This window comes from Lepisma saccharinum, chromosome 5 (genome assembly GCF_977018435.1).
Source record: "Lepisma saccharinum chromosome 5, izLepSacc3.1, whole genome shotgun sequence".
In the NCBI taxonomy this organism is placed as follows: Eukaryota; Metazoa; Arthropoda; class Insecta; order Zygentoma; family Lepismatidae; genus Lepisma; species Lepisma saccharinum.
Genome location: NC_139233.1, coordinates 62,423,653 through 62,449,000, shown reverse-complemented (window position 1 = coordinate 62,449,000; position 25,348 = coordinate 62,423,653). Strand labels below are relative to the sequence as shown.

The window sequence follows — 25,348 nt, the reverse complement described above, 5'->3', positions numbered from 1 at the left end:
CGTCGTGATTAGCCATACGTGCTAGGGACCTACAACAATAATACGAGGGGCGTTCAGTATGCTCTAATACTCACCAAGAAAACAAAATATAACATAAATGAAAATATGGTTCTTTTTTAACATGGTCCCCTGCCCTTTCAATGCACTTTGTCCATCGCGGCTCCAAAGCTTCTATACCCTGTTGGATAAAGGTGTCCTCTTGCTCCTGCAACCATGCATTCACAGTATCCATGACGGCATTGTCGTTCCGAAAAACCTGCTTACGGAGATGCTGCTTCAAATGTGGAAACAAGTTGAAGTCATTGGGGCTAGCTCAGGCGAATAGGGAGGATGAGGCACCAATTCAAATCCAACTGTATGAATTGCAGCCATGGCAACACCGGACTTGTGGACGGGAGCATTGCCCTGCTGCAGCAGCACCCCATGTGTCAACATTCCTCGTCTCTTGGTCTTTATTACAGCTCGCAATTTTGGCATAAGGTCAGCATAATACTGGCCCGTAATGGTTGTTCCATATTACAGATAATGCAACAGCAGTATGCCCTTGGCATACCAGAATACAGTTGCCATAACCTTTCTGGCTGACTGTTGTACACGAAATTTCTTCGGGGTTGGGGAGCTGGTGTGCTTCCATTTCATGGAGCTCTGTTTGGGTTCGGAGTCAAAGTGGTGGACCCATGTTTCGTCCACCGTCACAAATCTGGACAAAATGTTCTGTGGATGATCTGTGCGATACATGTTCAAAACTTGCCTTGAACATGTCACTCTGCTTCTCTTCTGATTCGCATTCAGGTTTCGCGGGACCCATCGTGCCGAAACTTTCTTCATACACAAATGATTGGTTAAGATTTTATGAACTGTGCCAGTTGACAACCCTGTACTCTCTACTAAATACCTGATGGTGACTCGTCTGTCTGCCATAATCATGTCAACGATCCTCTCAATGTTTTTTCTCGGTGGTCACTGTTACTGGTAGCCCACCTGCATGGGCATCTTCGCATGACTGTCTTCCACAGCTGAAATCGCGGCACCATCTCACAACGGCGGGATATGATGGAGCAGACTACCCTGATGTTTGTACCAAGTCCTCATGAATTTCCTTTGGCTGTAGGTTTTTCAATTTGAAGTACTTGATGACAGCACAAAACTCACTATTACCATTTTCACTACGTTCTTACAGATGCTCTACTGCCAACAACTGCCAAGAAAAAGTAGGGGGACTAGCCTAAAATGACATACTTTTTGCAGAACGTCTAAAAATAGGACAAGATTACAAGTTAGAAAGTTGATTTTATTGTAACCCATTCTTACATTCTGTAGCTACAATATAAAAATAATTAGAATGATATATGCTCAAAGAACAACTAATAATAATCGTTTGAAGTGCAAGATACAATTTTTCAAGTACTGAAATAGTACGCCTAAAATGACATAGTAAGTGATGGTAAAATTACATACTATACTGTGTCATTTTAATTGAATTGCTCTTTTAACTCCACTTTATGCACAGAAAGGCTAATCGGGACTGGACGTACAGTTTAAAGTGGGATCCGATCCACTATGTGCCTCCACCGGGTAAGTATAAGATATATGTTTCCTCATTTTCTCTATTAAGGTAATATACTGTAATTTTAGACTGATCAGTAATGTGTCGTTTTACCCGACAATATGAAAATAAGTTATGAAATGTTTTTCTCAGACGCCAATACAACATTCCACGCGACAGTACATTCTCGTTTAAGTCATTGAACACTATGCACAGAAATCCCTATTGTTAATCCGATAGTGTACAGTTTAAGATGTGCAAATACATTTCCCGTTAATTGCAAGAGAGAACTTCACCACCTACTTTTTCACAAAATCACTTGCCAACAACAGCACATTCGTTGTACACATTGGCCATTTCACAGGTTCCAGTTTTTTACACTGTGCATCGGAAGGACTGATTTGCCCTCGCCTGTAGACCTCCACATCTGGAAACACACACTGTCATTTTACATGAGTGTGTCATTATAGGCCACATTGCCCAACATGGTAAAACATCTTGCATTTCGGCATAAAGTCATCACAAGATGTCTACTTTCTACACCTGTTCAAATTATGATTCCACATGAGGGGGCGAGTATTAATTAGAGCATACTGAACGCCCTTCGTAACAATAATAATAATAATAATAATAATAATTATTATTATTATTATTATTATAAAGGAATTCAAGCAGGCCCATAGCCAGAATTTTATGTCTGGGTGGGGCTCATACCTTATCAGCAGCTTCAACTAAGAGCGAGAAACTGGGTGGTATGAGCCCTGAAGATTAATTTCTCAGCATATTACAACTTGTACAAGATCCTGCTAAGCAAATAAAATTATTACCACTATGTACTATTTCCAACGAAACATTTGTATGATTTCGGGACGGGGTTTCATCCCTCTAGAGCTCACCCCTGGCCATCTTTCAGTGTCTATAACTTTTGTACCGTTACAGATATCAAAAAATTATTTACAGCATTGCATTTCTTGGAAAATTCTAATGTGTTTTGATACACCACATGTATCATTGCAATTTGAAAAAAATGACCTCGATTCAGTATGGCGGACTTCAAGGCGGCGACCATGTCCCGGAAGCATCCTCACACATGTGCTCCTTACCCCGATGTACCCAGGTGAATTTGAAAAAAAGGGTGCCCTGGGACTTTTGAATCACCCTGTATATATTTAACTTTCCACCGCAAAAAAGCACAATGGATCAAATGTAATTATTTATCCATGTTTCCCCACAGGAAGGGGGGGGGGGCAATCACCTCTCTTGCCCCACCTTCCGATAGACCCATGCATCAGGACCGGTACTTTAGAAATGGACTCTCATAGAGATTACAGGACGTTATTGATTCTCTATACACAGTAAAGAAATTACAGCAAATGTAATTTACACACTTCAAATGCACAAGTGTTATTCTTACTTTACTGTTATTCTTACTTTATATTTTCAATACATCAAGAGAAAATTATGTGCTAAGATGAGTCAAGAAAGACACTGAAATGTACTTGAATAAAGATTAAATGCATTTCCTTCCATTTATACGTCTTACCGCACTATTAGTTCACATGACTATTTTACTTTCGATGCATATTTCTGTTATTTTTCTTAATATTATTACTATTAACAAGTTGGTTGTTACTATTTCCTGCAGTAAATAACATTGTTTAATGTATTTCCAAAAAAGGAAACTTTATTTGGACAGTTACACTTTGAGACTTCAAAGAAATTTACAATTCTATGAAAGATAGATTTAAAAAAATATTTGGTATGCTACCATAAGTCAATCTAGACCGCGAATCTATTTTAGACTAAAGGTGCAATATATTCTGCTCTTCACATATTTTTCAAGGAACTTTGCCTTTCATTCAATGTGAATACTGAATTGTATCGATGTGAAAGTAATTCCACCCCATCTGTTATTCTCTCTTTAATATTTTCAAGACTCTAGATCGTACTGGAAATTTCAGGATCATAACATTTAGAAATTTTTAAGGCTTCATTTGCGCTACAGTTTTGTTACACAGACTTCGAAGCATATTGAATCGTTGACCTCCATGGCCAAGTGTCCCATTTTAACCAACTTCATAATATCTGCCACAAATGTAAATATCTTTAGCTGAAAAAAATTACAGGCTCTGTACCTTAAAAGTGGTATTGCAATTCGGCTGAATCCTTCAAGCACACCAATATGGTGAACGACAATCGATTTTACTTACATTCCACTCCCATTCTGTGCTGCAATAAAAGTATATTGACCAGGCATACATTTTTAGATAAATGGACAGGTTGCAGTATGGTACACTTTACAACCAACCAAAACCAAACTTTGAAAGGTAAACGTAACATGTGTGGGAGGGACATTTCATAATGCACACGAGAACATCTGAACATGACACAGCTGAACAAATACAACCAGGGCTTTGCATGCAGGATATTTGTGCCTGTAATTCAAATGAAATTACTTTAGATTAGAGGATTTCGCTCTCGGCCCTCAATGTTCTTCCTTGCACTTTGAACCGTTTCGCAAAATTACTTGAGAGCAGCTTTGATCATTTTTGCATTAAAAAAAGTTATGTCGTGTTTCTTGGAGAAAAACTGTTTACTTTGCATTTTTTTCCTGTGTGGCGTGCATGTTGTACACACACACACGACTGCAATCATCATGTAGTAGCCTACGAACTTTTCCGATGTCATCATCGAACTTTTCTCTCTCCATAACTTTTCCAAACTGCAGCTTAACACGAAAATCGGGTATGAAATTGTAGCCCCTGAAGCCATTCTCTAAAGGAAACAGCAGGCGTTCTTAGAATCTAGCAACCAGCTTCACTGTGTTCTAATACTTGAATGGAAAGCTACTTTTTAAAAGCAAATAAATTATAACAACGGTTACTTTTATAAGTTACTAAATGATAAATATGCCGAATTTGAAACTGTTTTTTTTATTGGGATTAAATTTTAAGTATATTCCGCGTAGTATATTAGAGGGGAAGAGGGATTCTGGATTCTGAATCCACTCCTCTATGATTTCAAACTTCTAGCCTTTGGGGAGAGGAATAATAATCCTGATACTTCGGAAGTTGTTACTAGAATTATCTCCAGTACCGGAAGTTTTCAAATACCGTCTGGGATATATCTACGGTTGTTAAACATGTTAGTTTTGTATTGTAAATATACCACTCTATCGATGAATGTAACAAAACATTTACAGCTCTAGTTGTGCGTATTCCTTGCTTTCTTTCGTAGTAAATGATTTCTAGTTCCGCATATTTTTCTCATTCATTTGCAGAAAGTAATTTCCAGTCGTGCATAATTCCTGCATTCTCTGGCAGAAGTGATTTCTAGTCGTGCATATTTCTTAAGCTATATTATTTCGTAGAACGTGATTTCTAGTTCTGCACATTTCCCGCAATATCTAGTAGAAAGTTATTTCTGCTTGTATATATTTCTTGAAGGTGATTTCTAGTTGTGCATATTTTTGTATTACCTGATAGAAAGTTATTTCAGCTTTTGCATATTTCCTGCATTCTCTCGTAGAATATGATTTTATAGTTATGAATATTGTTTTGCATTTTCTGGTATAAAGTTATTTCTAGTCGTGAATATTTCCCATATTCTCTGGTAGAAAGTGATCTCTAGATGTGAATATTTTTAATTTTCTATGATAGAAAGTTACTTCTGCTTGTGCACATTTCTTGTATTCTCTTGTAGAAGGTTATATCTAGCTGTGCAATCTTCGGTAGAACGTGATAGTTGCACGAATTTCTATCAACTTAAGTGCATTGCCGAGTTTGTAATGGCTGACAATCGTATCTCTACATACAACTTAATTCATAGCAGAACAAAGTGTTATGCAGATTACAGGATTTTCCAAGCCACAAATGACGTCATTGCGTCTCAACGAAGGACTTTCCTCGACTCTTCTGTTTCTCTGCATCTTTGTTGATGACAATGTTATTGGCTGTTCTCTTAAACTGCCGGCTTGGAGATATCTTTTAAAGGTACCCCGGGAGAGGCAGACTGCTTTTAGGGTTATGGAAAGAAGCAATCCTGTTTTTATGACGTAAGAAACAAAGCTTCTGGGCAATAAAAGAAGTCGTGTAATAGCTTTTCCCGTATCACCTCTATTATGCCCATAATCTTGGCCTCGTGTTCACGACAATCTTTCCTTGAGTTCATGGGTAAAACATGAAGGAAAAGAATCAGAATTGAGAGCTCCTTCTGGAAGCTTCATGACTCTCATTGCAAAATGGTTGACTGAGAATTGAATGCAAACATGGTGCCCCAATAAATTGGTTTGCAACAGTAGTAACACCAGCCCATCCTGAAATGAGTGAGGAAAGTGTACAGCATCAGTGTCGTTCTTGCTGTACATCGTGGTAAATGCTTCATTGTATGATAACGTCACTCTGGTGGCTAGAACAATCACCCGTGTTACTTCCTTTTTGACGTTTAGGGCCCCAACAGCTTTGAGTCGGCGAATAACAATCTCGCTACCTGTTTCGTCACGGCCTGGCCATAGGAGTTCCTTTGTGAGTTTACCTGCATCAGTTTCATCAACTGACCATTCAGTCTCTACTTCTGTTTCGGTTACTTGATATAGTTTTTCCACTTCTTGGGATAATTGTGACGAATGATGATTAGATGGAAGTGATGAGCCCCAGGTCGGGACTCGAACAGGGGGACTTAGATGGCGAGTAGGGAACATATCCAGTGTGTGCCAAATTTTGCGTCAATGCTTATTTCAGTGGGGGAGTTTTGCCTGATGTAGTGTGCTACTTCAAAGTTTCATATTTTCACATTTGATGAATTATTTGCAGTTGTAGCTTCAACAGTGAAGAACAAGAGAAGGAAATAGATTACATGAGGGGAGTGAATAACGATGGGGTCATTTGATTCCCTCTTCTCTGATCCCATTTTTCGTACAACGAACTTTTTAATTAGGTCTACATAATTACTTAAGTATACGCACCCGAAATTTCCGAATTCAAGCTATAAAAATATGGTAACTTTAATCTACACGCATAAAGAACCTCCATGGACACAAATATGCCCAGTAGTTTTGACTCCAGCAACATATCAAAGGGCATTAACTGGAAATAAAAATTGTTGTATTGGCAGGGTAGTCTGGAACGCTGGAAGAGGCATAATCTTGCCTTCTGAACAATCGAAGAGATGAGTGCTTCTTGTGCGAGGCGGCACTCGAAAGTGAATTTCCTGGACAAGGCGATCACTTCTGATGTTTCCATTTGCTATTTCATGTAGGAATATATGGTCTGCTAGTTTGTATCTGTCGTGAGGACTATGGATATTTAACATTTTCAGAAGATTGAGCTTTCACAAATCTTTAGTGGATGAATTTAGAGACGAGCAATGACTGGGAAGAATGTTGGAACAGAATTTAGTCTATCTAGATGTGTGGGGCATGTCATGGACCAGATCGGAGAGCAGTATTCAATTTTAGGTGAAAGGAAAGATTTGTAAAAAGCTTTTTGAGAGCAGAGTGGTTGTTTATATGTAAAACGATGGAGCTCAAGTTGGTTAAGCAGGAGCTACCTGGTAAGAAACAGCGCTGTGCTGTATATACAGGATTCGGCAACGTAACCCCCCCCCCCTGACGGTTTTTAATTACATATAAAAAAAACTCTTTCGTGCAACGAAGTCAAATTAATACATGGTGTATTACATCTCAAGGCATTTAAGGAAAATCACATGAGTGGCAGTTTCTTGACAGGGACAGTTCACTTTATGAATGACTCCTCGAAAGAGAGACCCAAACTCGTTTGATGTTCTCGGGAGTACGAAGCTTATGATATCCCCCAGGTGTTCTTTTCATTGTTCATGCCGTCTCCTTGAGGTTCCTTACCCACAGGAATATGTTATTCTGACTGGGAACATGCAGATTATTGTGAATGTTAAAGTGCCAACGAAAGGCACGCTGCGTTCATTATGAAAAAGGTCTCAACCGCAAAAGCACGGTGTTGTGTGCCGAACGTTGCTTTATGCTGACTGACATGCTTTGAGATAACGAACAGCTGAATGTCGTTAATTCGCGCAACGTGAATTTTCTAGTAGTTTTCTTCCACTGTTGTCTAGGTGTTAGCAATAGTTTCGTGATTACGTAAGTCTATTAAACTATTGATAATATCTAGACAACAGTGAAAAGAAACTACACGACAATTCACGTCAATGCTCTAGAAGGAATTCTAAGCGTATGTAATTTTTTTATATTTTGAAATATCCAGGAGGTTTTTCGAATGGAGAGGAATATTTGAAAAACAAATCCCCCATTCGAATGCCAAACGTCCAGCTGAGCCTTAAGGGTTGATTTTAAAACACTGATATTCAGTTTCCGTATCTCACATGTGTGCTGTTTCTAAAACGAACTGTCCATGTCAAGAAATGTTATTTTCCTAAAATGTTTTGAGATGTAATACAACATTAAATAAACTTTGTTGCTTTGAGAGAGTTTTGTTTTTATTTGTTAGTAAAAACCACCAGGTTCAGTTGCCGCACCCTGTACTATGTATGGAGAGGTAAATCTGTAAAGGCGGTACACTATTGCCTTTTCAAAGGCGATAGATAGTGGTGATGAAAGTGAAATTGGTCAAACAAACACAATTAGACGTTTAACTGTGTCAGCTGATCCACCTTGGTTTGATGAATTCGGAGCTCAGAGTGTATTGAATTTTTTTTTTTGCGCATAACCATCGTTTGTCTGCAAGATTTTTTGACACTGCCAGAAGTTGAATCCAGGACTTCCAGAGTGACGTCACGGCTTATCTGGCGTATCCTTCCATAACCGTGAATTAGGATCAAGTAATTCAATTCATTTTTCCACGGCAGTCACATACTGGCACCGCTATTACCAGAGCAAGCCTATGTAAATGAACGTTGAAAATAACGACCGTGTTATTAAGTTGTCAGATTCCGACATAAAAAAAAATTCCGGTGTTTGGTGCGGAGCAAGTAAATGCCCTTGGTGGTAGGGCCACCGACAAGTCTTAATTTCGCCCCTTTTCTGAGAGATGACGTCGGAACGGACCAGCCAATTAAAAACGCCAGAATTACGCAAATGAGAGGAGGGGCCCTAATAGCCGTGCACTTGGGCTGAAGTTTTCATTGTGTTCATCCCGGCTACCGCTCGCCACCCAAATTAAGGATGGAAATTTAGGTAAGGGAGCAATGATGAATGTTTCAGCCCGAAGGAAAAAGTGCGCGGAATCTCAGGCCATCTTCTCCACTACGGTTTGTACGAGGGTAAGAGGAAATAGAAATTAATTAGTGTGTAGAGCTATTTCAATTATATATGAAAAAGTATCATTAAGTAGAGTACTGCATGTAAGCACTTTCGCTCGGTCGAGCGTGTACAATGGAATATCATTTTAATCGTAGACACTTAAATGAAAATTATCCGTTCTGGCAGTTTCAGCCCACAATCATCTGTTTCATTTTCATATATCACTGTATTGGTAAGATAGACTGAACTACATTTTAACATGGAGATAATGACTATCTTAACTTAAGTTTCAATTTCACTCCGTCTTTCATCTCACGATCCACATTTCAGGGCTAACCACCACAGACAAATTATAGTTGTACGTGTACAGTGGGATCCATGAGTATTACCGTGCAAATTGTCCATCACCATGTTCGTGTACTTTATTCGACCCAATAAGAGCTTCAAGAAATAAAAAAATTAACTCAAAACAAGCTGTTGACAACTTCTGCACCACATACATAAAAAATCCATCGCTTAAAAACACATAGGATATAAGAGAAAAATAATGAAAATAGTCATGGACAAATTACACGGTAATACTCATGGATCCCACTGTACTTCTAAGCTTATTACACTCGTTAGGTCTGTTTGAGCGTTATTCGCTCGTTCGAATCTCGCCGCTTATCATTCAGATATGATTATCCTTCATTTTCCACTCGTTATGCTCTTGCAGATTTTTTTTAACATTCAATTATACGTTATATTCTATCAAATTATGCAAATACATCCGGATACTGTAATTTTATTTCATTTACTTGTTTATATTCATTGGTAGAGTATGTAACGTCTTCTACCACCTCCTCATAACTTTATTCTCTCTTCCTTCCATGCCTCAACCACTTTGCCCAATCACAGGAGAATTCACGAATCCGCCCCAAAAATAGTTATGTGTCAATGAGTCCGAGTTCAAGTAGCCAATAAGGTATCATCGCCAGGTTAAAGATTCACCTTCATTTCAACAACTTCTGAATTATAACACCATTAAGCCTTGTTTCCATGATATAAGAACTAAATATGCTGACCAAGGCAGAAATTCATTTTATTATAAAACATAAACTAAACGTAACGTCAGCATATTTAGTTTTTATAACTTCTGAATATAGTTCAGAATATTACATTCTTCAAGGATATAAGAAGCGTGGAAAAACAGTGTTAATACTTATAAATGAAAAAATAATCATTTAGGTTTGACATATATTATAATAGAAAATATTTTTCCAAATTGATATATGACGTAGTATATCGTAACTAAGTCTCGGGCAATCCTAAACCAAAATATCCAAAATATTTATTTCCTCAGTAACGTATGTTTTCCACTTCTTTCTATGCTGGACAAGATTAATTGACTACCTGATACAAAGTAATATCTTAATAAATTAGTCAATAGTTTCTGAATTGATTTTGCAGTATTTTTCTACATGACATTGAGTTGGCCGACCCCCGTGGCGGAGTGGTTAGCACAGAGCATTACGAAGCCAGAGTTTCTGGGTTCGAATCGAATTTCGGACTTGGAATTAGTGTTCTTTGTGAGTTTCCCTTCATCGGTTTCACCATATCATCACTCATCATCATCTTCGTAACTAGCCAAAAGTGGCAGAAAAACGAAGCAAAGTGAACCAAATCAATTAATATCATCACCATATAAAAGAAAATTTGAAACAAAAACGTTAATCAACATGACAAATAAAATTGACTCATGAAGAGATCCTTGTTCCATTCCACAAGTTACAAATTTCTGTGCTTTAATTAATCTACACGAACGGACGCGACCAGTGCGTTAAGCTACTTTCTTCTGCTTTGGTGAAGAGTGTAAAAAAAAATCCATTTTAATGCGTGAGTGCGTTAAGGAGGGCTCTCAGTTCTTCATGACGAACATGCACGATTAGCTAAAAATCGGTGCGTGTCAAACAGCATTAACCGAACATCGGCATGTCAGTGCGATACGTTGCAATCGCATCGAATGGTTCCCTGTGACAACAGGGAATTCACTCAGCTGTCTCCATGAACATCCTCTGACCCACTTCAGCTGTCAACCCTTTTCTCGATGAGTAGGGAAATGTCACTCGATGTGAGGGAAAATTTCCTTTGCATGCGAGAAATATACCGCAGCGTGGGAAACTTCCCTATGGTTTGCATGGACTTTCATCGAAGTGGGAGTAATGCCCATACGAAGATAAGGGATCTATAAAGAGAACCGAAATGTGTCGATGCAAATATATACGATTCGATTGTAATTTATTTAGTCTAGAAATACATAATAAGTGCATAAACTTCTAACTACGCACTTTGGTTTTTAAAAACATACAGAGAAAAAAAATAAAATGCACTTTTATCAGCCGCTGTTTCGTCTGAACTACTAAAAATTCGTCAATTAAATTAACAGTATTTACCCGAAGAAAGAGGTGTTCCTCACTTCCCACCACAGAACTCTCAAGCTGGAGGATTGTGTGGATATGCGAAATATACTGATAAGCTTCCGAAATGTGGTGACTGAAGAATAAAATGAAAGACCTGAAATGAAGACACGCAGATGGGAAAAAGAAGCCTTTAGAGACTGATCGGCCAAGAAGGTTCAGGATGGTGCACTCGGAAGGCGTGAAAGAAGAACGAGAGCGGAAGGGAAAGAGAACATTGGCAGGTCCAGGATGTAGTACATCAAACTAATCGCTGGATGTACGATGCGAAAACTTCAGTGAAATGAAAATTTTAGGAGAGGAGTAGAACAAAGTAAGAACATACCATAAGGCAGAACAACCCGCATTACGATACAAAGATACAGGAACGGGTACGTCGCTGCTGTATGGACGGTGGTGGCCACTATATTCCCACCGCATATTTGTCTTAACGCACCCCACTGTTTACCCAAAGAGCCTAATCATACATTTTCGGGGCTCCTCTATAGTAGACTAAGTATCACTCGCACTCCGAGGGGAGAGTGATAGAAGAGAATGGGAAACGCAAATAAGGAAGGAAAGGTGATGGAAGATAGAGAAACAGAGGGATTGAAATAGAGAGAGAAATCATACAGCAACAGCTAAAGAATTGTATAGATGGAAAGAGAGAATAGAGAATAAAAGAGATACAGAAAAGGAGAAAGAATGGTAGAGAAAAAGAAAGAGATACAGAAACAGCGGAGAATGACAGACATGGTAAGAAGGAAAGAAAAATGAAGGAAAGAAAGAGATACAAAAGCAGAATGGTAGAGATGGAATGAGAGAAAGGAGGAGATACAAAGCAAAGGAAAAAAATGAGAGAGAAAAAGAAAGAAATGAACAGATAGAGAAAGAAAAGAAAAGTTACAGAGATGGAAACAGAGAAAAAAGAAAGAGGTGTACAAAGAGAGATGAAAAAAGAGAGTGAAATAAAGAATGAGATACGAAAACAAGAAAGAATGACAGAAATGGAAAGAGAGAATAAAAGAAAGTGATACAGATATGGAAAGAGAGGAAGAAATAGTTATATGGGAAGAAAGATGGAATGACGGAGGGAAAGGAAAAGAAAGAGCCAAACAGATCTGAGAAATAAAGATAGATAAATGAAATAAATTAAAATAGATAAACAGCGGATGGAAGGAATGTTAAATAAAAAATGAGAGAGAAAAATAGAGAAAAATCCAAGAGAGAGAATCTTAGGACTGCTAAAGCATTGAACCCATCCAAACAAATTTTCTAGCGACCCCACTTCACAGGCAAGCATGTACAGAAGAAAGAGAATAAATGTAACAAGAATTAATGAGGAAAATTAAATTATTTCCTATAACATATTTTATTGGTTAAAATGAGACTATTATTAATGCTAATTGCATCATAGTTTTTTGTTTTTTATTTTATTTTTTATTTTATTATTATTTTTTTGCAGTTGAGGGATTTTTTCTTTTAAATGGGAAACTTTTATACTGTAGGACATTTTCCCACAAACGAAAATCATAGCCTTCAAAAAAGATTTCCGTCTCTGAAGGGAACTTTTTTTATTGAAGGAAAACATTGAGTACTGGAAAAAAATCTTGCTAAAGGGAAATTTCTATCATTTTAGAGGGAATTTTTGTTTCTGAGTGGGAAATCTAGGGAAATGAAGTTACCATCATTGCCCTCGCGCCAATGGTTGAAAGAATGATACTTGTCACGTCATTTTGTCGTGCGGAAAAACTGTGCAAGAAAGTAAAAGAGTGAAGTTGATTGTTCCATTGCCTAAATATATATTGCATGTTGCTGATTCGACAGGCAATCAATCGTGTGTTATAATGTTGCCTGCGTAACAGGATACCCCTTCATTTTTTGCCATGCGGAGGCGATATTTGAACTCCAGTGACGCCCATGACATTTCACCTCTTCACCGCGTTGACACGAAATTGCATTTGATCCGTACACCAATGTGACATTTGGAACACAGCCCTGAGCTGCAAATAGGTTCCTGAAAAGTCACTTCTTTGCCTCCAGTGATTAATGAATATTTATTTTCATTCCGAACACGGATAATTCAGGTGAAGGGTGGCCAAGTAAAAAGGGAACATGTGTGGTATCTGAAATGAATTCATGTGAAAGAAAGGGTGTATCTCATTTTCATGGGCATCGCTATGGAGGGGAGGGGGGGAGGGTGCTCGACCGTTTAGCCAATCTCTCCCTTGGTCACTCGAATGGTCCATTTCCAATTTTTTTAAAAATGATAATAAACCGCATTATTTTGATACTCAGCATTTTTTAATTAATCAGCATTTCAGCTGACATAAAAATTCGTTAACTTGAGAAATTTAATTTGAGATGAAAACCAGGTGAGATTTGCATAAGTTTCACAGTGTGCAGTAGAAATTAACAACAGATTGGTTCAAATATTGTAGACTTAATATCTTCATTACGGTACGCCGTTTCGTCCGTTATGTCTCTTCATTCTGTACCTGGTCTTGAGTCAACTGAGTGAAAATAACCATATACGATACTGTACACTGCTCGCACAACAATACGTGTACTGGTGAACTGAATAGAGAATTTAACAAAAAAACTAGAGGCTACAGACCAACACGTCGCTACATGAGTCACTTTTTCAGTGTGAGTGTCAGGTTAGACCGACAACCGGTTGAACCAAGACCGGTTAAGAGGGCGCCCACTGTATTGTTTCACTGGTTTTGAAGAATCTGTTATGATATAGTCACGGACACTTCTGGGTTGTAATGATCTCATTGAAAGTCAATAGAGTTGTTACAAGCCAGAAGTGTCCGTGACTGTACAACTGATTTGATATTTCTAGTACTGAAGGACATATGTATTTTATTAACAGCACTTGTGTAACAATTTTTACTACAAAGTAAGAATAGAATATACTTAAGTTAAAACAACATAGAAAATGCAAATTAACATTGTACAATACGATGTGAAATAAGTAAAGAAAAAATGCATTTAAACTTACATACTTTTATACGTATGGTAACTACTTTAAGGTGGAATGATATATTTGAACAATGAATTTTGTATAAGTTAATGTATTTTCACAAGTAGAGAAATCTAGCAAGCATTATAAGACACTTTAAGTGATCTAAAAGGTCTAAATCTACGTTTAGGATTACGAATACTAATAATGTAGAAATATCGGATGAACATGATACATCAATATTTAAGTTTTTAATTGCTTTCAAAATAATTGAAAAGTGATACAAACGTGTTTACAAAGAGTTGTGCTGGAATTTACGTGCATAATGTGTGTATTGATATTATAATAAACGTTACATTTCACACCAGGTATAATATTCCTGGAACACACGAAGTTGAAAGGTGATAACTTTTGTGGCTTATACATCAGTAAATTTCGTAGAATTTTAAAATGTAAAAAAGAAAACAAATTGGGTCTTCAGTTAATCAGCATAGTTTTGTAGTTGTCAAATACCCATATAGTTGTTGTAGAACTTCATACAGATGCCAACAGAAACGTAATCAAGCATTGTGATCCCATATGGAATAAATCTTCAAGGGATGTCTATTGGATGTTTCTTTTCCTCCAAACAATTGCGTTCATGTACATAAGACAAAACTGTTTAATAGCAAGAGTGTGAAGTACTTAGTAGTTATAACTTCTCTCTGGTAATTTACAGTACAATGCATTACAGAAAACAATAAAATTGCCATCAAAGCGAGGAAGAAAATTTTTAGATACGATTTTTTGCAAACTGAAAACAATATTGATTTAATATGGCACAAAACATTTCATGGGGCGCCATGGCATTTTCATTTACATATTTTTCATTTAGATCGTTCGGCGCAGGGGCCAACTCCCACCGCCCCTAGCTACGGCTCTGAACTTGACAATACTGTAATAAAAGCAGAAACTACTAACGAAGCGAGCAAGAAAATTTTACGAAATATATTTTTATTTGTATAAAATTTGATATCGATTGGGACAATTCCCCTTTGTCACCCCCTGCAGGTGGTCTTGTCCGTCTGGAAGAAATAATGCAAGAAAGACTTGAAAACTAATTCCATCTTGAGTATCCTTTTGTTCTGTCACTGTTCGATTCTACTAGTCTTGCTTTCTTTTACCTCAATGTTTGCCCCACTTACCCCCCTAGATTTGATTTCCGTCCAAGATTGGGGAGGGGCAATGCCCATTGCCCTCCTATGGTTACCCCCTTCCCTCGTAGTTGCTTTGAACATTAATCGGATTATTTTCTTTAAGAGTGTAAAATCGTTTAATAACGATGATACTCTACACTAAATTTCTAAGTGAAAGTATAATAATGTAGAGACATGGACGTCTGGAAGGGGTAGCAAGGATCGTAGCATATCAGCTCGGTTTAAAAAATATTGACCCTGGCAGACCTTTCCAGAGCCTGCTTAGAATGTGTAGCATAAGGACTTTTACAGGAAATGGTAAAAACACTGGCCTTTGGCAGGAGCTGACAGGAGGCCAAGCGATGGTTTAAATAGGTGCGCATGAGAGCGACACGAGGTCCTTTTTGCTGGTAATCGTCGGGGAAGCAGGAGCTATTGGTCTATTTTGTAAACCGATCAGGGTAAGCTATCCTTCACCCTTATCTGCCATTCGCATTGCTCAGTTCAGTATAAAACCTAAGCATGAGTTTATATTAATGTTAATTTAGATATTTGTACCCCCCCTTTCATGGCTGTCTCTACCATAACTAGTATTAATTGGGAGGGGCAAGTTACATCCCTATTTAAGATCCCCACGTTCATGATGGAACGCTACGGGATGGCCACACCTCCCCCTTAGAAATCGAATGTCAACCTAAAAGTATATATTTCACACGTACAATTTGATTTCCGTCATGGTAATTTATATTAATGCGATAATTTCAAATTCAAGTTGTTTTTTTTATTTTGAGAGAACAACACTATTATCGGGGTAGTCTACCCCGTGGAAAAATACTTTGTTTTCCCTCCGTGGAAAAATCTACAGACGTCCATGATTAGGGCGAGGACAATTGCCTCCCCCTCCCCTTGCGCACGCCTTTGGATTTGCAGTAGTCATTGTTACACATGCAGCAGCACGAATCGATCGAGGAACGTCTGATGTATAATACTTTGTAAAGTGAAATACCAATAGCTTAACACCATATCTATTAAATCTCTTCTGTAGACTTCCCACACAATATAATAACCTCCCATCAAATATTGATATATTTTCCTCTGAGTATGCCTTTCGGTCTTCTATCACAAGAAATACATGTAAATAATATCAATTACTGCCATCTTTTACTTATTCTCTGTTTATATTTGTTCATCTGTGTGTTATTTTGTATTTTTTATTCTTATTTTTATTTCTATTGCTTTTTTCATTGTTCACAATTTCAGTGTAAAATAACCATCTGTACTGTAACTGAAATATTCTCAATAAATAAATAAATATAGGAAACTACATGAAATATAAATATCACATTTTCTGTCAAATCTACAACAAACCAATAAATTGTGCATGTGCAGTGGCGGCGATTAGGTGGTCGAGGGTGGGCAGTTGCCTACTATTTGCCAATTTTGCTCCTGCACTATGCTAATCCTTATCTACCAAGGGAAAGCAAATTGTGTCTGCCCCTCCCCCCCAAATTTTTGTCACCTAATTGCCGCCACTGTGCATATGCCAATGTTCAGATTAGTACCCATGGAGTAAATGAAGCTTCCACTTGTTTATTACCCTTCCTTAGCCGAAATTGTTATTATATTTTTAATAATAATGATACCCATCGGGTGGAAACTTCCCTCGCTCTGCAAATATAATAACAATTTCATCCGACCCCGAAGCAAAAACAGGATTCGCACCCTTGACAAGGGAACTAATTGCCTGCGTTGTATGCATGAAATTACAACAGCATGCACAGGCTAATGATTAAAAAATTGCAGGGTAATATGAGACGACAGTGTGGTTTTATGATCTGCGCCAGAATCCACCGCAAAAATGCAACAACGTGCTAACAGAAATTTCTAGCGGGCCAACCGCGCTGGAAGCGGCGTCAAACTATGAGCGATATTTCACAATTGTTTAATAATGTTTGCAGCTCGGGGCCGGCGAAAGCCGACAAGATAATTTCGATTCCTCCCCCCTCCAATCCTGTATTTAAGCCGCAGAGCTATTTGGGGTTGCCACTTAAAGCTGATGTTGCGGGTAAAAATACACTGTAGAAAAAGTTTGGTGCGAATGTCTTAAAAACACTCAGACTTTGTGCAACGAAACACCTCTTGGTGTTAATGCAAATTAGTGTTGTTTAGCACCATCCAGGTTCGTAGCGAGTGATAGGCTATGGAGGGATGAAGCCTAGGATGCCATTCAAAGCATTTAAGACGAAAAAGTCAGAATATGCGACGGAGTTGACAAAGATATATTCTAGTAACACAATGCTGGAATTTTCCGTTCCTCAAAGTAGTAGTAATAGTGCGTTTTTAAAGGTGATCTTCAGACGCTAAGGCATACCTGAAATATTTTTAAATATGCCAATTCTTTAATATCAAAATGCAAATAAATATAACCTACATAATTTTTTAAGGGTATTTCTTTGTTTCCTCATGTCAAAATTTGCAGGATATAAATATCACATAACATTGACACAAGAAGAAAACATCTAAAGACTCGCTTAAAATGTCACTGCTTGTTAGTGCAGGGGAGCGCCAACCACAATCTTGCATAAGGCGCCGAAATATCTAGCTACGGGACTGGCACCATCTTTGGTGTCTTGTTACACCATTGGCTATGAAACAACACCATATACAGAGGCCTTTAATACGAAGAATACCAATTGTTGGCTAACATTTTTGGAGACAATTCAGAGCAGTGATAATTCAGTGACGTGGCAGGGGGGGGGATAATAAAGTTTCTCCAACTTCTGTAGAGTGAAGTGTTCTGTTTATGATTCACTTTACATAAAATAAATCGAAATAAAGGTGGGTTTACACATACACTGTAATAAATATGATACTAGTTGTCATTAAAAGTTTTCAATTGTAACATAATTATGAATTTCTTCCATGTTTTAAAAATCACTAATTACGCTGAGCAATACAATTTTTCTTAGCTAAATAGAAAATACTATACACGTAACGTTTCTACCCTCTATCAGGACCTTTTTCAGTCAAAGCAAAAAGGCCCTGCCTGATGCAGGGTCATAAAATTGCCTTAGTCAGGGTATTTTGTGTTTTTGCAAAAGTTTTCACAACTTGATACCCACCAGAATTGGTGTAACACAATACCTGTTCGAGTGTTTTGCAGCCAATGGTGTAACAAGACACAAACGATGGTTTTGAACGAAGCCAAAACCGCATTAACATCAATAGCTGCTCTCGGTTCCAGTGGATGACCATTCTTGGCGTAATTTTCTATAAAGTGTGGTATAGTGTTACTGTACCGACTTGTCATTCGTTGATTGGTAACTTAATTTTTTATATGTAAAACAAGACATTTACGCAGAATATTTACTAATTTTGCTTCAGAGTGGAGAAACGTTTGTCTCTTCCAAATATAATTTTACAATCGCTGAAAGTGGCATGTTGTCACCAGGGAGAGAAAAGGGGGCCATTACCCTCAATGAACTAGACTATCTCCTCCAAAAGCAAGAAAACATTCATGCTGAACGTAGTTTTACCCCAAAAGCTCATTTCACATTTTATCTTTATGGGTATAAATTTGATTACACCCTCCACAAAAATATTCACTCGTAGCTCCTTGCTTGAATTTATGTAATGTGATGAGAGCTATGAAGAAATTTACCAACAATTCTTTCTTTCTATTACAGAGTCCAACATGCGAGATTCACCATACTTGACTCATCATGCATCAGAACAAGAAATAAGTGGTAAGTATCTCAATTACATATACATGCACTTTGTGTATAAAATATATATAAATATACTTAGCATTTAATTTTGTATATATAAAAAAATAATTTAAAATTACAATTGAATAATTGTAATATTGTTTCAACTTCTAACATGAATAATGCGCACTGATGTAATGAGCACTCTCGGTAACATTGGTTCGATTTGTAAATACAGTATTGTGAATGAATGGTAAGCGGAAGCAAATTAATTATCTTGCTCTATTATTTCACAGAAAGTAAGTTGTGGAAAGGAGGGGAGGGGAGCCGTAGTTTTGACTCTCATAACTTCTGTCAGTGGCATTCTCTCCATACTTTCATTTTCATACCTCAATGAAAATATAATTTATCATTCCGAAACATTTCCTTTGCTATAGAAGGGCCTCCCCCATGGCGCAGTGGTAGCGTCATTGCCTTGTAATCAAGGGGTCCCGGGTTCGATACCCGGTGGAGGCACAAGTGGTTCGGATCCCACTTTAAACTGTAGGTCCAGTCCCGATTAGCCTTACTGTGCATAAAGTGGACTTAAAACAGCAACTCAAACCAAACCTTTGCTATAGACTCCCGGTCATTATAATCATCTTCCACAAAACTTGCATGTATTTTCTTTACAGTATAACTGTCTATCATCCAACAACAAGTAAGATATTAGTTTGTTAGTATACACAGTATGTTATTTTGGATTTGTTCTTGTTAATTGAATTATTTGTTTTGTTATTTTAAGATGCGCGCACATGTGTTTGTATGTGTGTGTACCCGTGCAAACGAGGATCTTTATACGTTCGCAGGGTGGCTGCTCCCCGGGAATTCCTTGAATTCCGGGAATTATGCCTGAATTATTGGCTCCGGGGATTATGCGTGAATTCTACTTGAATTTTTCTCCATAGACGTGAAAAATTACAAGTTTTTCTAATCCAAATCCTATTCACATTTTATGCAAATAAAAATTATTTTCGTATTTTTTTTTTGATCGCTTCGCTCGCAATTCATGCTTTTCTTAGTCTTATCTAGATTATAACCATAGCTAGGAGGCGGCGGGAGCCGGCCCTGGGAGCCGAACTATCTAAATGAAAAATGTTGTAAAATTGATTTGTGGTTGTAAGTCCATTTTATGCACAGAAAGGCTAATCGGGACTGCACCTACAGTTTGAAGTGGGATCCGAACTACTGTGCCGTGTGGAGAAAAAAATAATTCAAATTATTTGTTCGAACACAAATGCTTTAGCACCAACTTCTACCCCCTTTTTGCATATTTACGAGATCACTCATCCCCATCTTCGCAAATTAGCCAAACGTGGCACAAGAAGCGAAGTAAAATAAAACAAATCAATAATAATAATACCATTATTATTCTTATTAGTATTAGTACGATTATCCTCGCACTTTCTAACCGCCCGCTCAGTCAAAAATTCGTGGTTGCGCCTTTGATTGTAAATAGAAACTCAGCACCTTAAATTAAATATTTTAATTATATTACGTATACCGTTTAATTGAATTATAATTTTTGGTTGTTGGAATCACATAGACCCTATATATTATGAAGATATTTGTGTGGGGATGTTGAGAGGCGGTAATACGTAAGGTTGAAATAGAGAATACATGTGCTTGAATTTTTGGAAAGTTCGCCTTGAAAACCGGGAATTATACTTGAATTCTATCATGGTCATACAGTAGCCACCCTGGTTCGTATTTTCCAGTTTCCAGTAACTGATTTGATAAGTAAACCTATATTATACATTTGATTCTACTTGGTGTTTAATTATTCGACAAAAGTCATCTCTGGAATATCGCCCCAGTGTATTATTTCCCTCTCTCTAGTTTTTCCCGGGTTCGATATCCTGTGGGGGAACATAGTGGTTCGGATTCCACTTTAAACTGTAGGTTCAGCCCCGATTAGTCTTACTGTGCGTAAAGTGGACTTAAAACACAACATCAATCAATCAACCAATTAATCTCTCTAGTTTTAAGGCGAAACGGGAAAAGGCGAAATGTTTTTTTTTTCCCCCATTTCGCCTTATATTGATCACTAGATATCAACCAGTTTCTGTGTGCTGCTAAGGCATAAGGCGAGAAGAACATAGATCCTATTCGTTAACACATCAGCATTCCGAGGGCATTTTTGATGTGCGTGTTGGTTTGTGATTGGTTGCATGCATGCGCGCGAGCGCTCGTGTTGTGTGTGGCTTCTGGCTGTATCTGAAGCTCTTGAAAGAAATTAAATAATCTTTTCATAACATGTTGTGACACATATGCGACTTATGTATCTTTCGATTTCCTGAGCACAAGAGCATGTACCCTTATTGGATACAACCCAGATGATCGTTACAAATTCTTTTATTCCAGAACTGACATTATCAGCACTGGACGAGGATTATCAACTCCATCCAATTACAAGATAGCATCAAATAAGTTATCCCACGTGACATCGGATGTTGGCGACACCACTTCGACTCTCGTCCGATGCAATAGCGGAGTGTTATGGGGGCAATAACACCTGATAACCTTCACCGTTGGATCCATTTAGGTCATTCAGATTGATTATTGATGCACCGTACCATAATCACGTGGAACTTCATGAAGACCTCCGCCCACCGACTGCCAATATACTGCCTTTCTGCCCGAATGTCTCTATTCGCTCCCAGAACCAGATCAGATTAGCTTCCGGTTTGATAATGATAGCCTTGCGAGTGTCGTGCAATAAATTGGCGTGTGATTATAATGGAATGTTTGCTGCGTAATGCACACGCAATATTGCCGACCCCGTGCGTACAGATTACGCATGCAAGCTTCTGGGATTGGAGTCACGCAGTCCTGCGAGGTGTGATAGCGAAGTGGGTTTTGATGGATAGCATGACAATGCAGGTATCGGGATGTTCCAGCATGCCCGTTGGGGCTACAGATCGGAAGGTTCCAAAAAATGAATTTCTGCGAAGGTCATGTCTGCTTGTGGGTCTCCATATCACTGATATTATAGTATTTCCAGAATTGACAACTGGTCAACTGAAAGACCTACAAGCCTAGCAGTAGCTAGTCAATCGATAATTCAGTCCACCAGTTTGATTGTTCAATGAAAAAAAGGAAAGAAAACCACGTGGCCTTGACATTGATCAGGATTCCTGGTCGGGCATACCATTCAGGTGTTCAAATCTTTCTTTAAGCTGTAGATATAATCCAATTAACCTATTTGTGTATCAAAATAACTTGGATCATACTTACGACACAGAATTTTGTGTAGAATGAAATTTCTATTTAATACAATAATATATATTGCTACCCAGATTCTAAAACTAGCCTGTGTATCTTTATCTTCTCATAAGTTCAACATGTGAGTCAATATGCCTAAACTTGTCGTCATTTATTTCCAATTTGTCTCTTAAAAGTAGCCAGAAACAAAAAAATAACTATTATATATGCGTTTTACTATAGAGCCTTCAAAAGCAGTTTCAGGATTGATTGATTTGCTTAATTGTACTTTGCTTTTATGTACTAATTTTGGCTAATTTACGAAGATGGGGATGAGTGATGACATGATGAAATTGATGACTGGACACTCACAAACATCCATGCCTACGCCGGGATTCGAAACCCGGGACCTCTGGCATAATAGCGCGATGTGCTAACCACTCCGCCACGGGGTCCACCGGATATACTGTATGTGAAATGAGACAGGATAATAGGAATATATTATATATTTAAAATTCACAGTTTTCATATATCGCAGATTACAAAAATTCTTTGCAAAGAGTAAGAAAAATTAAATATTTTTTGGAAAATATAATACTAATTTCACATTTTCTCAATGGTGAAAAACATGTAGATCCTTCATCTAACTAATTTTCTTTTTCATTCAGTCTGTTCAAAACAAAGAATGACTGATATAGCATACCACACGATCCATGATGAAAAGTCAGATAAATCGTGAATGATGAGAGTAGGCACGTTTCTTTCGTCTTCCTTCCTGTTCAATTTTTTTTCTTGGCGGGAGGGGAGAAAATAAACGGATGGAGGTTGGCGTGTCAGTCGGGAAACCGCCGCGAACAAACACCCTGCAACCTTTGTTGCGAGAACACAAGCTGGTGGCGGCAGCGTTGTTGTCTGGGGAATGTTTTCGTGGCATTCTCTGAGACCACTAATCCACGTGGAAGGCTCTCGCATCTGATTTGGTTATGAATCCATCCTTACAGATCATGTACTCACATACATACTGATAGTCTTTTCTTGGGCGGATGGGATCTTCCAGCAAGACAATGCTACATGTCACACGGCTAGAAATGTTTGACAGTGGTTTGAAGGGCACGAACAAGACTTCCAAGTAATTCCCTGGCCTCCTAATTCCCCAGGCTTGAATCCAATAGAGGAATGCAAAGTGGACAGGCCCCACATCGTGCTGAAACCAAACCCTGTTCAGAATCCCCGCTTCTCGTACTTGTGGGATGAGTCAAAAGTGTGCACACCATTTTGATCATTTGGAGGTAGCTAACGCTGTCAACAGAATCAGTTAAATAATAGGTGTTCACTTGCTTCGAAGATATGTGGATTTTCTTTTCCCTAAACGGCGCAACGAAGGAATTTTTATTTGCTTATAATTTGATGCACGCGGAACCACACAGCGGCCACCAAAACGCTCCTCAATTGTATAATTACTTCTGTCAGCCATCGCATCGACTTTCATCTGCCGCCACTCACAGACAAAACAATGCAGTGCGTCAATAGAGGTCAGCACCTGAGGTCAAGATGTGTGAAAGTCACCAGCAAGAACGAGGCTCGAATAGCCCTACATTACTCACGAAAATGTAGGGATACGTACTTTGTGCGAGCCCTGTACGCACATAGATTTACCTTCTGTGTGCATGTCTGAAAGAGGGACCAACGTGTGTCTGTGTGTCGTAAGAGGAGAGAAATAGAGGGGGGGAAGGTGATCCTTAATATTTGAAAGGGAGAGTTGGGTGTACTAAAAGTAACAAGTATCAAATATAACCAAATGACCAGCATCTCTTAGAAATTAATTTGCACCGTCCTACATCATTACGATCCCGATTGAATGGTTTAGATAGGACGCTAGAATGCTAGAGGTTCAAGGTTAGAGTCCTGGGAAGATAGTTGTGTGTTTGTTTCATAATTGACCTCACCGCTCAATCATTAATCACAATTGTCTTTATGAACGTAGACAGGTAGAAACGTGACGTAATATTACCAAAACAAGGAATTTTTATGCATATTTTATGCACAGAGGGGACTTACACTGTGTCCATGTGAGCTGAGAACAGCGAAATAATATACTCCAGTTGAGGAGGGAAGTCGGAACCAAAGCTACAATTAAGAACATTTACTTTTTCCTCTTTTTTAATTTACTTAAAATTAATTTAGTTCATGATAATTTATGATAAATTTTCCATGTCAGTTGAAACATGAAATGAAACAATTAAACTAAAGGATAGCAATGGTCCAAATAAATTTCTAATAGGTGCTTCGTCTTGTATTGGCATAATTGTGATCATGTTAAAGGGAAAGTTTGGCAGACTAATAAAAGGAAGGTCTTCCCGTTCTCTAACTACGGCAAGTGTATTTTCAATAGTTATGTTACAGTAGGGACGCCGTTTTGATATATGGTCAGTAATGTTTCGCAAAGTATCATTGAGGCAAATCCTCCAAGGTTTATACCAAAGCTACAACAATTTCAGCCCTAAAATTTTTAAATGTGCAGAAATTGTCATGGTCAAATAGTGGCAACTTTACCATTTGCCCCATCCTGAACCACGCAAGTGATGCTCTTATGTTTTTATGAATGTTGTTCCATAAGCTCCAAAACATTATGCATTGAGTTTTGAATGCGCAAATATATGTAAAATATTACACACACGAGCGGGCGCGTGATAGACTCGTTAAACATAATCTGGGAGTGATATTTCACTATTAGGTTTTTGGCAAGCATCAATCTGCTACTGCAGAATACTTACATAACCTATTATTCCTGCTACGCGATTTCTTGCTGATATTAACTATACTCTGTCCCAGGAATCTACGGAGCACGTGAACGAAAACTAGTCCTTTGCGCAAGTTGCGACGCAAGAGTTCTTGGCCAATGAAATCATGAGAGGGGCCAACGCTACAGCCATTTGCGCTGCTTCGCTCCGCCCACTTGCTTTTTTCCCATCTCTACCGTTATCCGCGGCGTTACTCCAGAAATTCCTGGAATAGAGTATACATGCTGTATAAATGAGAATTC

The 25,348-nt window shown here is 38.2% G+C and overlaps 1 protein-coding gene across 1 annotated transcript in view; it reads left to right on the top strand.

Moving 5' to 3' along the window:
• The window catches only part of LOC145987842 (zwei Ig domain protein zig-8-like), a 366,613-nt gene that overhangs the window by 334,707 nt on the left and 6,558 nt on the right, over positions 1-25,348 (top strand). The window contains exon 4 of the mRNA XM_083122585.1: positions 19,042-19,101. Coding sequence (XP_082978711.1) covers positions 19,042-19,101 — 60 coding nt within the window. The remainder of the gene's footprint in view (positions 1-19,041; positions 19,102-25,348) is intronic.